Source organism: Bufo gargarizans, chromosome 9 (genome assembly GCF_014858855.1).
Source record: "Bufo gargarizans isolate SCDJY-AF-19 chromosome 9, ASM1485885v1, whole genome shotgun sequence".
NCBI lineage: Eukaryota > Metazoa > Chordata > Amphibia > Anura > Bufonidae > Bufo > Bufo gargarizans.
This window is the reverse complement of record NC_058088.1, coordinates 135,938,652-135,962,828: the sequence shown is the minus strand read 5'-3', so window position 1 is coordinate 135,962,828 and position 24,177 is coordinate 135,938,652. Positions and strand designations below refer to the sequence as shown.

General features: G+C 46.1%; 1 protein-coding gene across 4 annotated transcripts in view; it reads right to left on the bottom strand.

The window, feature by feature from the left end:
• Nucleotides 1-24,177, bottom strand: part of LOC122946794 (tumor necrosis factor receptor superfamily member 19-like) — a 239,890-nt gene that overhangs the window by 203,935 nt on the left and 11,778 nt on the right. For all 4 annotated transcript variants that reach the window (XM_044306618.1, XM_044306620.1, XM_044306617.1 and 1 more), the window contains 2 exons: nt 21,465-21,535; nt 21,307-21,385 (listed from right to left, as the gene is read on the bottom strand). In XM_044306618.1, the coding sequence (XP_044162553.1) occupies nt 21,307-21,373 (67 nt within the window). In that variant the 5' untranslated portion in view covers nt 21,374-21,385; nt 21,465-21,535. The remainder of the gene's footprint in view (nt 1-21,306; nt 21,386-21,464; nt 21,536-24,177) is intronic.

Genomic DNA, 24,177 nt, shown 5'->3' with positions numbered 1-24,177 from the left:
GTTGTTCTACACAACCCAGGTCACCGTTAAAGGGGCGCCCACTGTTAAAGTCACTGTTAAAGGGGAGGCCACCGTTAAAGGGGAGGCCACTGTGAAAGTCACTGTTAAACGGGCGGTCACCTTTAAAAAGGCGGCCATTGTGAAAGTCACTGTTAAAAGGGCGGTCACCGTTAAAGGGGCAGCCACCTTGAAAGTCACTGTTAAAGGGGCACTCACCGTTAAAGGGGCGGCCATTGTGAAAGTCACTGTTAACCACCTCCAGACCGCCTAACGCACGGATGCGTCCGGAAGGTGATTGATTTACTCCTCCTGGACGCATCCGTGCGTCATCTCGCGAGACGCGAGATTTCGGTCACAGCCGGCCCGCGCATGCGCATCGCGGGCCGGCAAAAGTTAAAGGAGCATTTTGTCAGCAGGCCTGCCAGCCAATGATCGCGGCTGGCAGGTTGCTGATTTTTTAAAAATCCAATCAGAAGCAACATAGCAGATCATATTAGTAAATATGATCTGTTATATGGCTGCCCTGCTCCTCTGCTGGTCCTTTTCGTCGGTTGGATCCAGCAGAGGAGCAGGCTTCACAGTGAGTACACCAAACACCACATACTAGCCCCAGATCACCACCCTGCACCCCAATTAACCCTTTGATCACCCCTTGGATCGCCCCTGTCAATCACTAGTGAAAGGAAAAAAGTGATCAGTGCAAACTGTCACTTTTTTTTTTTCACTGATATTGACTGTTAGGTTTTAGGATAGTTTAGGCCCCTTGGTTAGGTAGTTTAGGGATCAGTTAGCGCCCAGCCCACCGCACCGCAATCCCTTATTCGCTGATTAGCGTATCGCTAATCAGCATTTGTACTTTTATAGTATCTGGAAGTGATCAAAACTGATCACGGTCAGATCTATAATTGTATTAGTGTCACTTTAGTTCGCCCTCCACCCAAAACGCAGTGTTTGCCCACACGTGCGTTCACCCACATCCGCCCCACCGCAGTGACAAAAAAATATTTTTTTTGATCACTGCACATTCACTTTACACGTACTGCGGCGATAAAAAAAAATCAGTTTTGATGTTTTTTATCAACCGCAGCGGCCTCCGGTACTTCGTTAGCCTCCCATTTGTAAGACAGGCTTGTTTTTTTTTCTTGGGTAGTCTCAGGGAATACCCCTAAATTTAGTTGCCCAAATGTCAAACGGGGGAATTCTTCTGAAGAGGCCTACAGGCTTCTGACCCAGTCGGATGAGGAATGGGAACCCTCATCTGATGAATCTAGCGGCTCAGAATATGAACCTGTAGAAAGCAGTGGCTCTCTGACCCAAAGTTCGGACGAGGAGGCTGAGGTCCCTGATAGCACCAGGCGTACCCGGCCCCGCGTCGCTAGACCGCAGGTTGCGCAGGATCCGCTTCAAGAGCAGCAGAGTGGGGTTGGTGCTGTCGGATTACGTGGTGAGGCATACACCAGCAGCGCAGCCCTTCCTGTACTTAGTACCAACACTGCCGTAGAACATGGTGAAGTAGCGAGCACCAGAAGGGCAGTTGAAGCTGGTACGGTGGCACGTGCAGTAGTTACCCCGTCGCAGCCACGGCAAAAACGTGCCCGTAGAGGCCCTAGAATCCCTGAGGTGCTGGCAAACCCTGATTGGCAGTCCCCAACTTCAGCCGCACCTGTAGTTCCCCCTTTCACCGCCCAGTCTGGAGTTCGGGTTGAGACAGCTCAGATCGGTTCGGCCCTGGGATTTTTTTAGCTGTTCTTGACTGCGGAGCTCTTAGACTTAGTTGTGGCAGAAACAAATCGGTATGCCACACAATTTATAACCGCCAACCCGGGAAGCTTTTATGCCCAGCCTTTCCGGTGTAAATGAGTCCAAGTTTCCGAAATAAAAAATTTTTTGGGCCTTCTCCTCAACATGGGTCTAACTAAATTGGTCCATGAACACAATTCATCAAATGCCCATGTTCTCTGCTGCTATGTCCAGGACACGATTTGAGACCATCTTGCGTTTCCTGCACTTTAGCGACAACACCACCTCCCGTCCCAGAGGCCACCCAGCTTTTGACCGGCTCCACAAAATTCGGCCCCTCATAGACCATTTCAACCAGAAATTTGCAAATTTGTATACCCCAGAGCAAAACATCTGCGTAGACGAGTCCCTAATACATTTTACCGGGCGCCTTGACTTCAAACAATACATCCCAAGCAAGCGCGCCCGGTATGGGGTCAAATTGTATAAGCTCTGTGAAAGGGCCACAGGCTATACCCACAAATTTCGTGTCTGAGGGAAAAGATCAGACCCTGGAGCCGGTCGGTTGCCCTGACTAGCTGGGGAGCAGTGGGAAGACAGTCTGGGACTTGGTGTCACCCTTATTCGGCAAGGGGTACCATGTTTATGTGGACAATTTCTACACAAGTGTGGCCCTCTTTAGGCATTTGTTTCTAGAACGGATTGGCGCCTGTGGCACCGCGCGAACTAGTCGCGCGGGCTTCCCCCAACGGCTCGTTAGCACCCGTCTTGCAAGGGGGCAGAGGGCTGCCTTGTGTAACGAAGAACTGCTCGCGGTGAAATGGAGAGACAAGCGTGAGGTTTACATGCTCTCCTCCAATCACGCAGACACGACAATACAAATTGAGCGAGCAACCCGTGTCATTGAAAAGCCCCTCTCAGTCCACGACTATAACCTTCACATGGGAGGGGTGGACTTCAATGACCAGATGTTGTCTCCGTATTTAGTTTCCCGCAGAACCAGACGCTGGTATAAGAAGGTGTCTGTATATTTAATTCAATTGGCTCTGTATAATAGTTTTGTTCTCTACAGTAAGGCTGGGAGAACTGGATCCTTCCTCAAATTTCAGGAAGAGATCATCGAGAACCTCCTGTACCCAGGAGGTTCCGTGGCCCCATCCACCAGTGTAGTTAGCCGTCTACACGAGCGACATTTCCCCAATGTCGTTGCCGGTACCTCAACCCAACCGTCACCCTGAAAAAGATGTCATGTCTGTAGCAGGAGTGGAATAAGGCGTGACATCCGCTATTTCTGTCCTGACTGTCCTGACCACCCTGCCCTATGCTTAGAGGAGTGTTTCCGGAAGTACCACACACAGGTACACCTAGCATAGGGATCACATCTCACCAGGACAGGCACACAGGGCTATTAGGGCCCATTCACTCACAGCTGCTGCAAACGTCTCCTTTCACCTGGGACAAAGTGCATAATGCACTTCGCCACATCTTTGGGCGATTTGCGCTTTGCACATTGATCCATGGGGAAGGAGAGGTTTGTTCTATAAAGGTAAAAAAAAAAAAAAACACCAGTAAGCAAAAAGGTTAATGTTTAGTTCAAAAAGTTTAAGTTTATATGTTCTGTTCCAAAGTTAATAAAATTATTGCGTTGCGGCCTGGTTTTTTCTTTTTCTTTTTTTACCTTCCAGGTGGACCAACCAATCGACTAGCTGCAGCACTGATGTGCATTCTGACAGAAGCATTGCGCTGCTGTCAGATTACACGCAAGTCAGTGTATGCGGCGCTACAAGACGAGATTTCTACTCTGCATTAAAAGATACGTTTGCCAAGGCATACGAGCTGAGGAGGCGGCGTTCATATGCTTTGGCAAACACTTTGTATATAAAAAAAAAATCCCGGCAATGATTTATTCATCCACATCGATTGATGTGAATGGAGAAATCTGGGTTGCCAGGGCATACGATCTAAGTGGGTATGGATGTTGGGCGGAGCTCCTATGTCCTGGCAGACTCCTTTCCCCTCCTTTTTTTTTTTTTTTTGGCAGAGATTTTTTCATCCACATTGATCGTTGCGAATGAAGAAATCTGTGCCGTTCATTTTTTTCTTTCAGCCCAGAGGCTGAACAGAAAAAAAAATCTCATTACCTGTATGCTCAATATAAGGAGAATAGCAGAAACTCCTAATGCTGGCCATACATGTAATGATTGCGGAGACCCTCAAATGCCAGGGCAGTACAAACACCCCACAACTGACCCCATTTTGGAAAGAAGACACCCCAAGGTATTCGCTGAGGAGCATATTGAGTCCATGAAAGATTTAAATATTTGTCCCAAGTTAGCGGAAAGTGAGACTTTGTGAGAGAAAAAAAAAAAGAAAATAAATTTCTGCTAACTTATGCCAAAAAAAAAAAAAATTCTATGAACTCGCCAGGCCCCTCATTGAATACCTTGGGGTGTCTTCTTTCTAAAGTGGGGTCACATGTGGGGTATTTATACTGCCCTTGCTTTTTAGGGGCCCTAAAGCGTGAGAAGTCTGGGATCCAAATGTCTAAAAATGCCCTCCTAAAAGGAATTTGGGCACCTTTGCGCATCTAGACTGCAAAAAAGTGTCACACATGTGGTATCGCCGTACACAGGAGAAGTTGGGGAATGTGTTTTGGGGTGTCATTTTACATATACCCATGCTGGGTGAGAGAAATATCTTGGTCAAATGCCAACTTTGTATAAAAAAAATGGGAAAAGTTGTCTTTTGCCAAGATATTTCTCTCACCCAGCATGGGTATATGTAAAATGACACCCCAAAACACATTCCCCAACTTCTCCTGAGTACGGCGATACCAGATGTGTGACACTTTATTGCAGCCTAGGTGGGCAAAGGGACCCACATTCCAAAGTGCACCTTTCAGATTTCACCGGTCATTTTTTACAGATTTTGATTGCAAACTACTTCTCACACATATGGGCCCCTAAATTGCCAGGGCAGTATAACTACTCCACAAGTGACCCCATTTTGGAAAGAAGACACCTCAAGGTATTCCGTGAGGGGCATGGCGAGTTCCTAGAATTTTTTATTTTTTGTCGCAAGTTAGTGGAATATGAGACTTTGTAAGAAAAAAAAAAATAATCATAATTTTTCGCTAACTTGTGACAAAAAATAAAAAGTTCTATTAACTCACTATGCCCATCAGCGAATACCTTAGGGTGTCTACTTTCCGAAATGGGGTCATTTGTGGGGGTTTTCTACTGTCTGGGCATTGTAGAACCTCAGGAATCATGACAGGTGCTCAGAAAGTCAGAACTGCTTCAAAAAGCGGAAATTCACATTTTTGTACCATAGTTTGTAAACGCTATAACTTTTACCCAAACCATATTTTTTTTTTTATCAAAGACATGTAGAAGAATAAATTTAGCAAAAAATTTATATATAGATGTCGTTTTTTTTGCAAAATTTTACAGCTGAAAGTGAAAATGTCATTTTTTTGCAAAAAAATCGTTACATTTTGATTAATAACAAAAAAAGTAAAAATGTCACCAGCAATGAAATACCACCAAATGAAAGCTCTATTAGTGAGAAGAAAATGAGGTAAAATTCATTTGGGTGGTAAGTTGCATGACCGAGCAATAAACGGTGAAAGTAGTGTAGTGCAGAAGTGTAAAAAGTGGCCTGGTCATTAAGGGGGTTTCAGCTAGCGGGGTTAAAGTGGTTAAAGGAGCGGTCACCGTTAAAGGGGCGGCCACTGTGAAAGTCACTGGTAAAAGGGCGTTCACCATCAAAGGGCCGGCCATTGTGAAAGTTGCAGTCACCGTTAAAGGGACAGACACTGTGAAAGTCACTGTTAAAGGGGTGGTCAGCGTTAAAGAGGCAGCCATTGTGAAAGTCACTGTTATTTAATGTAAAATTGCAATAAATAAATACCCGGGCAACGCTGGGTCATCAGCTAGTATCTACACAACAGTCGCTGGTTGTACTACCAGCTGAGGTGTGGACCGGCCCCAGGGTGAAACATGTATATGTGTGTATATATATATTTATATATAGCAGAAGCTACACAACCCAGGTCACCGTTAAAGGGGCGCCCACTGTTAAAGGGGAGGCCACCGTTAAAGAAGAGGCCACTGTGAAAGTCATTGTTAAAGGGGCAGTCACTGTGAAAGTCACTGTTAAACGGGCGGTCACCATTAAAAGGGTGGCCATTGTGAAAGTCACTGTTAAAAGGGCGGTCACCGGTAAAGGGGCGGCCACTGTGAAAGTCACTGTTAAAGGGGTGGCCACTGGGAAAGTCACTGTTAAAGGGGCGGTCACCGTTAAAGAGGCGGCCATTGTGAAAGTCACTGTTATTTAATGTAAAATTGCAATAAATAAATACCCGGGCAACGCTGGGTCATCAGCTAGTATCTACACAACGGTCGCTGGTTGTACTACCAGCTGAGGTGTGGACCGACCCCAGGGTGACACATTGACACATGCGTATATATACATATATATATATATATATATATATATATATATACAGTCATGTGAAAAAATTAGGACACCCTTTGAAAGCATGTGGTTTTTTGTAACATTTTTAATAAAAGGTTATTTCATCTCCGTTTCAACAATACAGAGAGATTAAAGTAATCCGACTAAACAAAGAAAACTGAAGAAAAGTCTTTTCAAGATCTTCTGTAAATGTCATTCTACAAAAATGCCTATTCTAACTGAGGAAAAAGATAGGACACCCTTGCCCCTAATAGCGAGTGTTACCTCCTTTGGCTGAAATAACTGCAGTGAGACGGTTCTTGTAGCCATCTACCAGTCTTCGACATCGGTCTGAAGAAATTTTACCCCACTCCTCAATGCAGAACTTTTTCAGCTGTGAGATGTTTGAGGGGTTTCTTGCACGTACAGCCCTTTTCAAGTCACCCCACAGCATCTCAATGGGATTAAAATCTGGACTTTGACTTGGCCATTCCAGGACTCTCCATTTCTTCTTTTTCAGCCAATCTTTGGTTGATTTACTAGTATGTTTTGGGTCATTGTCATGTTGCATGGTCCAGTTCCGCTTCAGCTTTAATTTTCTAACTGATGGTCTCACATGTTCTTCAAGCACCTTCTGATACACAGTAGAATTCATCGTGGATTCTATGATGGTGAGCTGACCAGGTCCTGCTGCAGCAAAGCAGCCCCAAACCATGACACTTCCACCTCCATGCTTCACAGTTGGTATGAGGTTCTTTTCTTGGAATGCTGTGTTTGGTATACACCAAACATGTCCTCTGCTGTTGTGTCCAAATAATTCAATTTTGGACTCATCTGTCCAAAGAACATTATTCCAGAAGTCCTGGTCTTTGTCAACTTTATCTCTGGCAAATGTCAGTCTGGCCTCGATGTTTCTCTTGGAAAGCAAAGGTTTCCTCCTTGCACACCTCCCATGCAAGTTAAACTTGTACAGTCTCTTTCTGATTGTAGAGGCATGTACTTCTACATCAACAGTAGCCAGAGCCTGCTGTAGTTCTCGAGATGACACTTTAGGGTTTTTGGAGACCTCTTTTAGCATCTTGCGGTCTGCTCTTGGGGTGAACTTGCTGGGGCGACCAGTCCTGGGCATGTTGGCAGTTGTTTTGAAAGCCCTCCACTTGTAGACTATCTTCCGGACAGTGGAATGGCTGATTTCAAAATCTTTTGAGATCTTTTTAAATCCCTTCCCAGACTCATAGGCTGCTACAATCTTTTTTCTGAAGTCCTCTGACAGCTCTTTTGCTCTCACCATGGTGCTCACTCTCACTTCAACAGTCAGGAGCACACCAAACTAAATGTCTGAGGTTTAAATAGGGCAAGCCTCATTCAACATGCAGAGTAACGATCTACTAATTATGTGCACCTGGTGTGATATACCTGTGTGAGATCTGAGCCAATTTAAGAGGGAATACATGTGAGGGTGTCCTATCTTTTTCCTCAGTTAGAATAGGCATTTTTGTAGAATGACATTTACAGAAGATCTTGAAAAGACTTTTCTTCAGTTTTCTTTGTTTAGTTGGATTACTTTAATCTCTCTGTATTGTTGAAACGGAGATGAAATAACCTTTTATTAAAAATGTTACAAAAAACCACATGCTTTCAAAGGGTGTCCTAATTTTTTCACATGACTGTATATATGTGTGTGTATATATGTATATATATATATATATGTGTATATACTGAACAAAAATATAACCCTGTGGTTATACAGGGAGCTATGTGATATATATTTTTGCATAATTATCTTGTTTTATTACTGCTAATTTTATTTCTATATAATTAATATTGCCACGATTACCACTATATCTAACCCTCCCCCTCTTTCCCTTTTCTCTACACCCCCTTTGCCTTGTAGTTTTATCTTATATAGTATGGTCCAATAATGTGAAGGGGAGGCTTTCCACTATTGGAACTCACCTCCGATACTTAATGCCACATAACTTAAGTTTACATTTAGTTTACATTTAAGCCAATCCAAACCGGAAGCTATGCGATCCAAGAGTGGAACGCACTTCTGGTTCCGGGTTATGTGATTGGGAGGAAGTGTTCAGAACCAGTAGAATGCCCTTAAAGGGGTTGTCCGGGATCAATTATTATTTATTTATTTTTTAAACTGCTTACTCACTGTTAGTAGCCAAATCTATCTTCCTAAGATGTTTTTAGGTAGCTTTTGCACTGCTGCATGGCTCCTACAGTCCCCAGCAGACTGTGTACATACATGTTTATGTATGCCATCACTTCCTGCTGCAGTGCATTGTGGCTCTCAGTGCAGATCAGCAGATCCTGGTTTCTACAGTGTAAGATCACCTCCCTGCATCCGCCCCCCTCATACATATTCAGCCTCCTCCATAGATCCACCCCCCTCTTACATATTCCTCCCCCATAAACTCCTCCTTGCTCTGTCTCTTGCAAATGTCATGTGCTCAGTGTTTGCAGACAGTGAACTAACACACAGGGAGCAGCTCCATCTTTCCACAATGGTAGATCATTTTTAGTTTTATGCTTGTGCTAGTTACTCATGGCATACAACCTTAGGGATAGCAGACTGCAACAAACTATAAAGGCCACGCTCCCACATCTATCCATAAACATCGCTGACAGCGTCCCACTATAAGGGCCACGCTCCCGCATCTATCCATAAACATCGCTGACAGCATCCCACTATAAGGGCCACGCTCCCACATCTATCCATAAAAATCGCTGACAGCGTCCCACTATAAGGGCCACGCTCCCGCATCCATCCATAAACATCGCTGACAGTGTCCCACTATAAGGGCCACGCTCCCGCATCTATCCATAAACATCGCAGACAGCATCCCACTATAAGGGCCACGCTCACACATCTATCCATAAACATCGCTGACAGCGTCACACTATAAGGGCCACGCTCACACATCTATCCATAAACATCGCTGACAGCGTCCCACTATAAGGGCCACGCTCCCACATCTATCCATAAACATCGCTGACAGCGTCCCACTGTAAGGGCCACGCTCCCACACCTATCTATAAACATCGCTGACAGCGTCACACTATAAGGGCCACGCTCCCACATCTATCTATAAACATCGCTGACAGCATCACACTATAAGGGCCACGCTCCCACATCTATCTATAAACTACGCTGACAGCATCACACTATAAGGGCCACGCTGGGATCCAAATGTCTAAAAATGCCCTCCTAAAAGGAATTTGGGCCGCTTTGCGCATCTAGGCTGCAAAAAAGTGTCACACATCTGGTATCGCCGTACTCAGGAGAAGTTGGGGAATGTGTTTTGGGGTGTCATTTTACATATACCCATGCTGGGTGAGAGAAATATCTTGGCAAAAGACAACTTTTCCCTTTTTTTTTTATACAAAGTTGGCATTTGACCAAGATATTTATCTCACCCAGCATTGGTATATTTAAAATGACACCCCAAAACACATTGCCCAACTTCTCCTGAGTACGGCGATACCAGATGTGTGACACTTTTTTGCAGCCAAGGTGGGCAAAGGGGCACATATTCCAAAGTGCACCTTTTGGATTTCGCAGGCCATTTTTTACACATTTTGATTGCAAAGTACTTCTCACACATATGGGCCCCTAATTTGCCAGGGCAGTATAACTACGCCACAAGTGACCCCATTTTGGAACGAAGACACCCCAAGGTATTCCGTGAGGGGCATGGCGAGTTCCTAGAATTTTTTATTTTTTGTCGCAAGTTAGTGGAATATGAGACTTTGTAAGAAAAAGAAAAAGAAAATCATCATTTTCCGCTAACTTGTGACAAAAAATAAAAAGTTCTCTGAACTCACTATGCCCATCAGCGAATACCTTAGTGTGTCTACTTTCCGAAATGGGGTCATTTGTGGGGGTTTTCTACTGTCTGGGCATTGTAGAACCTCAGGAAACATGACAGGTGCTCAGAAAGTCAGAGCTGCTTCAAAAAGGGGAAATTCACATTTTTGTACCATAGTTTGTAAACGCTATAACTTTTACCCAAACCATTTTTTTATTTTTTTTGCCCAAACATTTTTTTTTTTTATCAAAGACATGTAGAACAATAAATTTAGCGAAAGATTTATATATGGATGTCTTTTTTTTGCAAAATTTTACAGCTGAAATTGAAAAATGTCATTTTTTTGCAAAAAAAATCGTTAAATTTCAATTAATAACAAAAAAAGTAAAAATGTCAGCAGCAATGAAATACCACCAATGAAAGCTCTATTAGTGAGAAGAAAAGGAGGTAAAATTCATTTGGGTGGTAAATTGCATGACCGAGCGATAAACGGTGAAAATAGTGTAGTGCAGAAGTGTAAAAAGTGGCCTGGTCATTAAGGGGGTTTCAGCTAGCGGGGTTGAAGTGGTTAATGGGGAAATTTTAAACTGCCGCTGCTCTTAGACTGTTAATGTTAGGATCCCCAAACTTGGTACAGTTGGACAATTTAGGATTAGGATTAAAATTCAGAAAAGTGGGCGGGGCCAAAAACAACCAATCAGATTTCTTTGATTGATTTCAATGGGAAAATTGAAAAATGCAGAAAATTGACAAATGCAGTCCTACAGCGATACATGTGTCGCCATATATCGATACTGTGAAATAGAACCAACATAACAAAATATAAAGTGATATATAGGCTAGGGCTGAAACGATTATTCGAATAACTCGATTAAATCGAGTAAAAAAATTCATCGATGCAGTTTCCCTGCATCGAGGAATCATTTACATCACGTGATCACGGAGCGGGAGTGAAATTAAGCGTCTCACTCACCGCTTCCGTGTCCTCCAGAGGCCAGAGAGGCAGGACTGAGCCGGCCGGCACAGCTGAGGGAGGAGGAGGGAGTCTCTCCCTCCCCACTGTGCGTGGCTGCTCTGAAGACCAATGAGGACAGAGTAGGAGGAGGAGGGGAGGGACTGTGGCCACTGCGCCACCAATGAATGTGCCGGCCATATCCCACAGGGTCCCCCTCCTCCCCCCCCATCATTGGTGGCAGTGTCAGTTCCGATCGGAGCCCCAGCAGTGTAATGCTGGGGCTCCGATCGGTTACCATGGCAGCCAGGACGCTACTGAAGTCCTGGCTGCCATGGTATGTTAGTGAGCAGAGAGCAGCGCATTATACTCACGTGCGCTGTGGCCGCCGGTCGCTCCTTCTTCTGTCTGTGCGGCGGATTGCTAATGCTTACAGCATTAGCAATGCGCCGCACAGACCTATGAGAAGGAGCGACCGCCGGCCACAGCGCACGTGAGTATAATGCGCTGCTCTCTGCTCACTAACATACCATGGCAGCCAGGACTTCAGTAGCGCGACTCCTGGCTGCCATGGTAACCGATCGGAGCCCCAGCATTACACTGCTGGGGCTCCGATCGGAACTGACACTGCCACCAATGATGGGGGGGAGGAGGGGGACCCTGTGGCCACTGCCACCAATGATTAATACTGGGGAGGGAGGGGGGGGTTGCGTTACCAGAGGGGGCAGGCAGATCAGAGGCTGGGGGGAGGAGGGCAGGCAGATCAGAGGCTGGGGGGAGGGGCAGATCAGAGGCTGGGGGGAGGGGCAGATCAGAGGCTGGGGGGAGGGGCAGATCAGAGGCTGGGGGGAGGGGGGAGGCAGATCAGAGGCTGGGGGAGGGGAAGAGGCAGATCAGAGGCTGGGGGGAGGCAGATCAGAGGCTGGGGAGAGGCAGATCAGAGGCTGGGGAGAGGCAGATCAGAGGCTGGGGAGAGGCCGATCAGAGGCTGGGGAGAGGCAGATCAGAGGCTGGGGAGAGGCAGATCAGAGGCTGGGGGCAGGCAGATCAGAGGCTGGGGGGAGGCAGATCAGAGGCTGGGGGGGAGGCAGATCAGAGGCTGGGGGGGAGGCAGATCAGAGGCTGGGGGGAGGCAGATCAGAGGCTGGGGGGGAGGCAGATAGAGGCTGGGGAGAGGCAGATCAGAGGCTGGGGAGAGGCCGATCAGAGGCTGGGGAGAGGCCGATCAGAGGCTGGGGAGAGGCCGATCAGAGGCTGGGGAGAGGCAGATCAGAGGCTGGGGAGAGGCAGATCAGAGGCTGGGGGCAGGCAGATCAGAGGCTGGGGGCAGGCAGATCAGAGGCTGGGGGGGAGGCAGATCAGAGGCTGGGGAGGAGGCAGATCAGAGGCTGGGGGGAGGCAGATCAGAGGCTGGGGGGAGGCAGATCAGAGGCTGGGGGGGAGGCAGATCAGAGGCTGGGGGCAGGCAGATCAGAGGCTGGGGGCAGGCAGATCAGAGGCTGGGGGGAGGCAGATCAGAGGCTGGGGGCAAGCAGATCAGAGGCTGGGGGGAGGCAGATGGAGAGAGAGTGGTTAATGGAGGCTGCAAGCACCACCTTGGCATGTATAAAGTTATTGGTTTAGAGAGGGGTTAATGAAGGCACCTCCAAGGTGCTTTCATTAACCTCTTCAAACCAATAACTTTATACATGCCTAATGCCAAGGTGCTTCCATTAACCCCTCCAAACCCAATGGGCATGTATAAAGTTATTGGTTTGGAGGGGTTAATGGAAGCACCTTGGCATTAGGCATGTATGAAGTTATTAACCCCTTCAAACCAATAACTTTATACATACCTAATTACGTACATTATTTTAAGTAGCTTTTTCTTATTAGATTACTCGATGAATCGAGAAATATAATCAATAGATTACTCGATTACAAAAATATTCGTTTACTGCAGCCCTAATATAGGCTTACCATATACTGAGACTACCGCTAACTACATAGACACAGTGATATCTATGCCTTTGCAATATATCGATACTGTAAAGTAGTAGCACAAATCGGAGTAGCAAAGTAGTAACTCTCCATAGACTTACTACACCGCCCTTATCTGAATATTTTTTATTCTTTTTCTTCACCTTGGCGCCCCCCACCTTTTTCATCTCTTTTTACCTTCCTGTCATATTCAGTCCAAGGACAGTGGGGCTGTCTCATTCAGTGCACAGGGGTCTCAGTCTCTCTCAAACCCCTCTGAGCAGGAGGCCATGCAGCTGGGTTTGCTTGCCTCTGATATTAGAGGATTCAGCTCTCAGAGGAGGGTTTGTTTCTGTTGTGGGGGTATAAATCATTTGGCTAATATTTGCTCCTCTAGGATATTCATGGAGTTTTCTGAGGGTAATAAAACAAAAACAAAAAGAAAAAACTCTCTAAAAACTTTCCATTTGCTACTATTGGCAAGGTTGATGCGGAAATTGAAGGTTTGCAATTTACTTATAGTTCCCGTTTTCTCCTACCTGCCAGGGTGGCGCTAGACAGCAAGAACATTGTGAGATTTTGTAGATAGTGGAGCAGCTGTCAATCTCATTGATAATCAATTTGCAATAAGCATGGTTTCCAGGTATGCACTTTGGAAAAGGATATACCTGTTTTTGCTATTGATTCCGCTCCACTTTCTCAAAGATCCTTAAAGGGCATAGTTAACAATATCCGTTTGACTGTGGGTGATGCTCATGTTGAGGATATGTCATGCTTCGTCTTCTACCAAGACTGTGCCATCTTTTCTCTCTGAATTTTCGGATGTGTTTTCCGAGAGTGGTGTCCAGGAGTTGCCCCCGCACCGGGAGTACGACTGCCCTGCTAATCTCATCCCAGGCGCCAAACTGCCAAATTCATGTTTATACACTCTCTCCTAACCTGAAAGAGTCGCTATGCGTACTTATATCTCTGAGAGCCTGAGAAAGGGACACATCCGACCCTCGAAGTCACTCGTTGCCGCTGTTTTTTTTTTTTTTTGTTAAGAAAAAAGATGGTTCTTTAAGACCTTGTCTGGATTTCAGGGAGCTGAACTGTATCACAGTTCGTGACCCATATCCGCTTCCTCTGATCCCGGACCTGTTTAACCAGATTGTTGGGGCTAAAGTTTTTTCTAAGTTGGATTTTAGAGGGGCATACAACCTAGTCAGGGTCAGAGAAGGGGACGAATGGAAGACGGCCTTCAATACACCTGAGGGTCATTTCGAGAATTTGGTTATGCCCTTTGGTTTGATGAATGCTCCGGCCGTCTTCCAACATTTTTTGAACAGCATTTTTATCATTTAATGGGGAAATTTGTACTGGTGTCTCTGGATGACCTTTAGATTTTTTCTCCTGATTTCAAAACTCATCGAGACCACCTACGTCAGGTCTTGCTGATTCTGCGGGATAATAAATTGTACGTTAAACTGGAAAAATGTGTTTGTGGCTCCGGAGATTCAATTTCTTGTTTTTCTTCTCTCCGCTTCTGGTTTTCGCATGGACCCTAAGAAGGTCCACGCTGTGCTTGATTGGGAGCTTCCTGAGAATCAGAAGGCGCTGATGCGGTTTTGGGGTTTTGCCAATTATTACAGAAAGTTCATTTTGAATTATTCCTCTGTTGTTAAGCCACTCACTGATATCACTAAAAAGGGGGTAGATTTTTCTTCTTCTTCTTTATTGTTGAGGTGGACGCTTCTGAGGTGGGTGTGGGTGCGGTCTTATCTCAGGGTTCCTCTCCTGCCAAATGGTGACCGTGTGCCTCAAGAAAACTCAACTCTGCAGAGAGAAATTACAATGTGGGAGATAGGGAATTGTTGGCCATCAAATTAGCTTTTGAGGAATGGCGCCATTGGTTAGAGGGAGCCAGACACCCTATTACCGTGTTTACAGACCATAAGAATCTGGCCTACTTGTAATCGGCCAAGCGTCTGAACCCGAGACAGGCCAGATGGTCTTTGTTCTTTTCTAGGTTTAATTTTGTTGTTACTTTCCGCCCTGGGGTTAAAAATGTGAAGGCAGATGCCCGGTAACATTGTTTTCCGGGAGGGGGGAACTTTGAAGACCCGCGTCCCATTTTGGCTGAAGGGGTGGTCGTCTCTGCTCTTTATCTTGATTTGGAGGCAGAGGTTCAGGCAGCCCAGGCAGAGGCTCCTGATCTTTGTCCCCCTGGGAGGTTGTTTGTGCCTCTCGCTTTACGACACAAGGTTTTTAAGGAGCACCGTGATACTGTCCTTGTTGGGCACCCGGGGACCAGAGCCACAGTGGATCTTATTGCTCTGAGATTCTGGTGGACGGCTCTTCGTAAGACGGTTGAGGGTTTTGTGGCAGCCCGCGAGACCTGTGCTCGTGCCAAGGTCCCCCATTCAAGGCCATCGGGTTCTCTCCTTCCGTTACCCATTCCTTCCCGTCCTTGGACGCATCTGTCCATGGACTTCATTACGGACCTGCCTCATTCCTCGGGGAAGACTGTGATTCTGGTAGTAGTGGACCGTTTTAGCAAAATGGCGCATTTCATTCCCTTTCCTGGGATACCCAATGCTAAGACGTTGGCGCAAGCGTTTGTTGATCACATTGTTAAATTGCATGGCATTCCTTCAGACATCGTTTCTGATAGGGGCGCGCAATTTGTTTCCAGATTCTGGAAAGCTTTCTGTTCTCGCTTGGGGGTTCGGATATCGTTCTCTTCTGCTTTTCACCCGCAGTCGAATGGTCAGAGAGAACACGTCAATCAGAATCTGGAGACATATCTGCGCTGTTTTGTGGTGGAGAATCAAGAGGATTGGTGTTCTTTTTTGTCCCTTGCTGATTTTGCTTTATATAACCGTCGCCAGGAGTCCTCTGATAAGTCACCATTTTTTGGGTGCATATGGGTTTCATCCACAGTTTGGGAAATTCTCTGGACAGGGGTCTTCTGGTTTACCTGATGAGGAGAGAGTTTCCTCGTCTTTGTCATTTATTTGGCAAAAGATTCAGGGTAATCTGAAGAGGATGAATGAGAGATATAAGCGTGTGGCGGATAAGAGACGTGTGCCTGGTCCAGACCTGAATGTGGGGGATCTGGTGTGGTTGTCTACAAAGAATATCAAACTGAAGGTTCCCTCCTGGAAGTTGGGTCCTAGGTTTACTGGGCCTTACAAGATCTTGTCCGTCATCAATCCCGTTGCATTCTGTCTTGATCTTCCTCAGACTTGGAAGATCCATAATGTTTTTCACAGGTCCCTATTAAAACCTTATGTCCAACCCACTGTACCCTCCTCTTTGCCTCCTCCTCCGATTGTTGTTGGTAATCTTGAATTTTAGGTCTCTAGGATTGTGGATTCTCGCATTATCCGCGGTTCTCTCCAGTACCTCGTTCATTGGGAGGGTTATGGTCCTGAGGAGAGGATGTGGGTCCCAGTGGCGGACATTAAGGCCACTCGTCTCATCAGGGCTTTCCATAGGTCTCATCCTGAGAAGGTGGGCTCTGAGTGTCCAGAGTCCACCCATAGAGGGAGGGGTACTGTCACCGCCAGCTCTGTGAGAAGATCGGGCAGACGTTCTTCTCTACCTGTTGTATGATGTTCTTTGTTTTGGTTTCACTTTCAATCTCCTTTCCTTCTCCCAGCTGTCACCTATTTGCACTGATTGTCTCCCTTTATATTCCCTCCCATACTGCCTCACTTTGCGGTTTATACTTCTTCCTGGATTGTGGTCACTGCTGGAGGCTGCTTCTCCTAATTCCTCAGATAAGTCTGTTTCATTTATTTGTGTTTTCTTGCTGGCTTGATTGTAGGTGACCCTGACTCCGTCCACATTAAGTGTCACATAGTATAAGGTACGAGGACATGCCATCGTCTACCATAAAGACCTTTGCATGGGCATAGCAGTCAGGGAGAGCTCTAGGGGTTTTATAGGGCTCACCCATATGCTCCTTAGTTTGGGATCAAGCCAATCGGATGTTTATTTCTAAGTTCCAGCTTTCTGCAACACCATCCGTGACATGCAGGGACTGGGAATCTTGTCAAAGTTGAGGGACGTATGGTTTCCACTCAGTATCAGCAGATTCTGGAGACCAATGTCCAGGAATCATTGACAAAGTTTAAGCTGCGCCGGGGCTGGATCTTTCAACAAGACAACGACCCTAAACACTGCTCAAAATCCACTAAAGCATTTATGCAAAGGAAAAAGTACAACGTTCTGGAATGGCCATCTCAGTCCACTGACCTGAATATAATTGAAAATCTGTGGTGTGACTTAAAGAGAGCTGTCCATGCTCGGAAGCCATCAAACCTGAATGAACTAAAGATGTTTTGTAAAGAGGAATGGTCCAAAATACCTTCAACCAGAATCCAGACTCTCATTGGAACCTACAGGAAGCGTTTAGAGACTGTAATTTCTGCAAAAGGAGGATCTACTAAATATTGATTTCATTTATTTTTTGTGGTGCCCAAATGTATGCATCTGCCTAATTTTGTTTAAACAATTATAGCACACTTTCTGTAAATCCAATAAACGTCATTTCACTTCTCAAATATCACTGTGTGTGTCTCCTATATGATATATTTAACTGACATTTTTTATCGGGTGGATCCGATAAACAACAACACACATATACGTAAATAACAAAATATTTTATTAATTCATCACATAAAGGACAAAAAACCGTAGACATGAACTAAATAAATAAATAGCAGCAATAAAGTGGCGACACTGCAAGTCAGCGCCCCACAATATCTGCCATTAGGTATATAAATTGGGTCTTCAACAGTAACTAGAACCGGGTGTGTGGATGTAAGATGTGGTGATGGGATATGAGAACGAGTACGGACCGGACTACTGACAGGATGGGCTCAATAGGCTTCGTGCCTGCAACTTTGGGCGGATATGACGAAGCGGATGTGATGTAGTGGTGACGTCGGTGGTTTGATTGCCGCAGCCGGGGATGGGCGGAGGCGATGGAATAGGCAAGTAAGTTAGGTATAGTGTGATAGGTTGTTGGGGCAATCTCCCAGCTGCGGTGTGATTCAAAAGTGGAGCAGCTTGACTGAATAGACACGCCCCTTCTGAAGAAACTGAGCGAAACGCGCGTCAGGGGTGCGCTCACCAGGGTCTCAAGGTTGGTTCCCCTTTACCTGATTTTATATGTATTTTCCATGCTGGCAGTTTAGTGTTATATGTTGGATGCACGCTTGCACGTTCTGGTGCTGTTGTTTGGGTGAATTTCCACACACTGCATCCTTTTCATATTCTCATTACAGCTAGCATGGCAATTATTATATCGTTATTTCGAGCCCACGTCTCTACCTGGCCGGTGTATGAGAACAGTGTTCTCGCTTAAAGGGGTTATCCGAGTTATTTTTTTATTCTTTCTATGTTCCTAACTAAGCAAATGTAACAGCTTTCCAATTCACTCACTTTATCTCCAGTGGCTGGTTTCTCAGATTTCACTGAGGGTCACATGACCTGTGATGTCAGCTTCTCTCCCTGTGCTGATAATGTTTGTTTACAAGCGAAACATCACTGTGCAGGCCATGCCCCCCCTTCGCTGCCGTCTATTCTCTGCTGGGATACTTAACCCCTTCAGCTGCACAGCTCTGCAGCAGGGACAATTCTGGTCACTGGAGCTGAATACTAGAGAGAACATTGCACAAGAAGGTAGGGGGAAGATCCTGTGTGTATTAGCAATGCCATTATACAGGTGGGACATGTAGTCCTACACATACAACATGCTGCAGAGTCTCCCAGCACTCAGGGCAGCTCTTGTATTCACTCCCTTAGCAGTGTCATTATACAGCTGGGACTTGTAGTCCTACACATACAACATGCTGCTGATTCTCCCAGCAGGCAGACATGTCACTCAGGGCAGCTCTTGTATTCACTCCCTTAACAGAGCAGGGGAGGGGCAGAGATTGTTGTTATTGCATGTAAACAAAGAGCCAGAAAAGAACCAGGGAAATTAGGAAAAATATATATTTTTTTTTGCATAAAACTTGCTCAGCTCAGTTATATATCAGATTTTCAGTGCTATATTATTTTTTTTCATAACTCGGACAACCCCTTTAACCATGTGGTTGGCACAGGCTAGTAAGTGACGTGCGCTTGGGGGATACACTCGCACTGTAACCTTGGTGGGGCGCTGACTTGCAGTGTCGCCACTTTATTGCTGCTATTTATTTATTTAGTTCATGTCTACGGTTTTTTGTCCTTTATGTGATGAATTAATAAAATATTTTGTTATTTACGTATATGTGTGTTGTTGTTTATCTGATCCATTTGAGTTTTGCTCACACATGGATTTCTCACTAGTTTTGAGTAACTTTTCGGTTATAATTGTTATTTCCTGTGTTTTCACAGAGGAGCTGCTAATAGCAGAGAGGATGGACTTTCACTCACATGAGTCAACCTGGAGTTCCCAGGTGGATGCAGTTTTTGCAGGTGGCGCTGCGGTGGGCCCAGACCCGGGAGGTAGGAGTGCCTCCGAGCTGAGGGCGCAATTGAGGAGCACATTACACAGACGCATGAAATTGTGGTGGAATAGAGCTACGTTGGACAAATATATAGAAAGGGGACTCATTCCCAGAGGTCTACGGGTACAGATGTTCCCTTCCTACGGGCAAGAAGATGAGGAGTTTTATACTAGATGGGAAACTGCCTGTGGTTCATGTTCAGTAACTTTGATGCGTCTTATTATTGAATCCAACGGTAAGAATATTCTGGATGGGGAGATTGCGAGATTTGAGGAACAGCTATCCCAGAAGCTAAATGTGGTAGAACTAGAAGGCTTCAAGAAAGAAATGGAGGAGGCCTTTTTGGTCTGGGAAAAGCAAATCAAAACAGTTAAAACGAGGAAATTTCAACGTGACCAACAAGATATGGCAAGTAACAGAATGTATAAATGGAAGCATAAGACACAAGAGGGAAGAACACGGTCCGCCTCATTGTCCTCACGTACGTCTAGGAGTGAGGATGGCTCTATATCTGGACAAGAGATTCGGAGGTACCCAAGAAGGGATAACAGATGCAGACCCGCAGAAACGAAATTACCTGCAGGGAGGAGGGGCCAAGATGGCGGATGTCAACTACAGGTAATAAACTTGTCAGCGCACGTGCTTACCAGTGACCAGATGTCACTATTGGCGAAGGGATTATCCTTTTCACCAACATGTACGTTTGATTATTTTTCCGCAGTGAAGGACTTACACTTGTTTGCCAGACGCCTGGTTTTTAAAAAGATTTATCACCGGAGAGGGGATCCTAATTTTGCCACGAAAATGGAACAGGAAGCACTAGCTAATCTGATTACACTTTTGGATGAACAGGAAGCAGTGGATAAATCTGGCGAGTTTCCTAAGACTCTGGTCCCAAAATCCAAGAATTTCCCACCCCTATCATTATACTCAAATGTGTACTATTTTGTCAACTTGGTGGAACGTGAACTCTCACATATCTCTGACCAAAAGGGGAGAGATAATTGTACGAGTGGGGAGAGACAAGCATTGAAGGAGATAGGGAAGTGGGATGACGTGGTTGTGAAACAGGCGGACAAAGGTGGGCATAGGCATGTATGAGAAGGAGGTACAAAGGCAGCTACAGAACGGTAGCTGTTATAAAAAGTTAACCTTTAACCCCTCAATAAAATTCAAGCAAGATTTGGAGGCCATTCTACAATTGGGGGTTGAACAAGGAGTTATCTCTGCGAAACAGAGTTCCCATATGTTACCAGATTATCCTGTGATTCCAACCCTGTACTTGTTGCCTAAGATCCACAAAGACCCAATCAAGGCCCCTGGTAGGCCCATCGTGTCAGGGGTGAATGGTCTAAATAATGCCCTTGTAAGTACATCGATAATTTTTTACAGCCGCTGGTGGAGGGGTTACCTACACATTTAAAAGACTCAACGGGCATCTTGAGGAAAACAGAGGGAATACATCTTGAACATGACATGTTGATAGCTACATGCGACGTTGAGTCGCTTTATACGTCAATTAAACATCATGACGGGTTGGAAGCTACAGAGTTCTTCTTGAAGACCACGACTATGGGTAAGGAGAAGTGTAATTTTATTCTAACTCTTCTTAATTATGTCCTCACCCATAATTTCTTCCTTTTTGGGGGGTCCTTCTACCTACAGCTCCAGGGTACGGCTATGGGGCAGCATGTGCACCCTCATATGCAAATCTGTTCCTGGGGCTGTGGGAGAGGGACATCCTCCAATCTAGTCCCCTGCCAGAGTCCAGTAAAGTCCAATACTGGGGTAGGTATATTGATGATATACTGATTATCTGGCAGGGGACCGAGGTGGAATTTGTGAACTATATCCGATTACTGAATAACAACAATAAAAATATTAAACTTACCTTTAAGGTAGCTCGTACGAATATTGAGTTCCTGGACGTGTGTTTTCAGGTGGACACCAATGGCCATCTAGGCACCAACCTATATCATAAAGAAACCTCTGTGAACGCATTGTTACATGCAGGGTCGTCTCACCCAGGAAACCTGATAAAAAGCATACCTGTGGGGCAGTTCCTGCAAGCTCGCAGAATCTGTTCGTCAGATGGGTTATTTGAGACACAGGCTGAGGATCTGAGAGGAAGATTCAGAGAGAGAGGGTATGGGAATCGATGCATAGAGGTGGCCTACAAGAGAGCTCGTCTATCTAAGAGAAGTGATCTACTATATAAGAAGCATACTCGGCAGGATTCGGGACAGATCAGATTCATCACAGGATTCACCAGTAAGTGGAAAGAGGTAAACACGGTGTTAAATAAGTACTGGAGCATGTTGACATCGGATCCCCAGCTACAGGAGGTGATACCCCCACAGGCTTCAATAACCTTCCGGAGGTCAAAAAATCTGCGGGACCAATTGGTCCGCAGCCACTATGTCCGCAAGGAAGTGAGGCTGTTTGGCAGTAAAGGGCCACCATGGGGGAGCAAGGAATGTGGGAAGTGTGTTGCCTGTGCCAATATGGACAGAGCAACACACTTCCACAATCCGGCAGGAGATAAGGTGTTTAAGATCACACACACCATCACCTGCACAACAATTGGTGTTGTGTACTGGGCAATTTGCCCCTGCAATCTCATCTATGTGGGATTGACATCCCGGCAGTTAAGAAGAAGGGTGAGACATGTCCTTTCCATTGAGGCAGCAAGAGAAGAACAAGATGTCACAGAATAGAAGACCTTACCGAGACATTTTAAAGAGAAACATAGCTCTGATGGGACATTGTTAAGAATTAGAGGTGTGGATCGTGTACTTATCTCCCCAATAGGAGGTGATTGGAAGAAAACACTAGCTCAAAAACAAAATGGATATTTCTGTTGAATACAGTGGCACCATTTGGGTTGAATGAGGGCAATAGTTTTGCCCCATTCCTCTGATTAAGTAATTTGGGTAATGTCCTTTCTTCCCTCCTCTTGGACCTCCGGTTGAGTGGTTATTGCCCCTCTCATTGCCAATTCCCCCCCCTCCCTTTTTTCCCCCCTTCCCCTTCCTCCTTCCCTTTCCCCTTCCCCCTTCCCTTTCCCCTCCCTTTCCCTTTCCCTTCCCTGGTTTCTCCTTTCCCCCCCTCCCCCCCTCCCCCCCTTTTCTGCCCCTTCTCTTTTTCTCTTTCTTTTTCTTTCCTTTCCTTCATTCATGTCGTAGTGTGGTGCTCCGCTGTGCCCTCAGCTTGGACTAGTAGGCCTCCGGGGTTTCATCTGCTCCTGGTCTGGGTCCAATACCCAGGACTTATTAATTGGTTTTAACTGTCATTATTAATGGTTTTATTCTTTGTATTTTAACAGGTCTTGATTTAGTGTTCTATTCGGGATGTACCCACGTGACTCCATATGCTGTAGGTTGAGAGATGTGTACCCGATTCCTGTCATCACCGAGGCCTCGCCCATATCTCAAGATCTTTTGGGACTGTAGTGACCACTATAGAGTCTGGTACCCGTATAAAAACAGCGGACATGCCATAGTGTGATCAATATGTCATAGTGTGATCAATATGTTGTATATTCCTATAGATGGTTATTCACTTATGTACCGTATTTTTCGCCCTATAGGACGCACCGGCCCATAAGACGCACCTAGGTTTTTGGGGAGGAAAATAAGAAAAAAATTATTTTTAACCAAAAGGTGTGCTTTTGGTGGGTTTGGAACTAATGGTGGTCTGTGGGTGGCACTATTACTGGGGATCTGTGAAGGACACTGTTATGGGGGATCTGTGGATGACAGACACTGTTATGGGGGGATCTGTGGATGACGGACACTGTTATGGGGGGGATCTGTGGATGACGGACACTGTTATGGGGGGGATCTGTGGATGACTGACACACTGTTATGGGGGGGATCTGTGGATGACTGACACACTGTTATGGGGGATCTGTGGATGACGGACACTGTTATGGGGGGATCTGTGGATGACGGACACTGTTATGGGGGGATCTGTGGATGACGGACACTGTTATGGGGGGATCTGTGGATGATGGACACTGTTATGGGGGATCTGTGGATGACGGACACTGTTATGGGGGGATCTGTGGATGACGGACACTGTTATGGGGGGATCTGTGGATGACGGACACTGTTATGGGGGGATCTGTGGATGACGGACACTGTTATGGGGGGATCTGTGGATGACGGACACTGTTATGGGGGGGGATCTGTGGATGACGGACACTGTTATGGGGGGGATCTGTGGATGACTGACACACTGTTACAGGGGGGGATCTGTGGATGGCACTGTTACAGGGGGGGGGGTATCTGTGGATAGCACTGTTACAGGGGGGATCTGTGGATGGCACTGTTAGAGGGGGGGATCTGTGGGTGGCACTGTTACATATGTGCCATCCACAGACCCCCCCACCCCATAACAGTGCCATCCACAGCCCCCCAGCCCATGACAGTGCCATCCACAGCCCCCCAGCCCATAACAGTGGCATCCACAGACCCCCCCCCCCCTTAACTGTGCCATCAGATCGATCATCCAATAGAGCCACCCCCCCCCCCCGCCGCCGCCTGTATACTTATATTAATTGTCTTATTCAATTAAATTGCATTAGATATGCCCCCTCACTCCTATATTGCTAATCGAACCTTAAATCCTCATCCTAGGTGCTGTAATGCAGGCCGGGCGGCCGGCGCGTCACTCGCTGACGTCACTTGCCTGCGCCGCCTGCTTCATTCATAAAGTAGGCGGCGCAGGCACGTGACATCGGAGTTACGCTGCCGCCCGC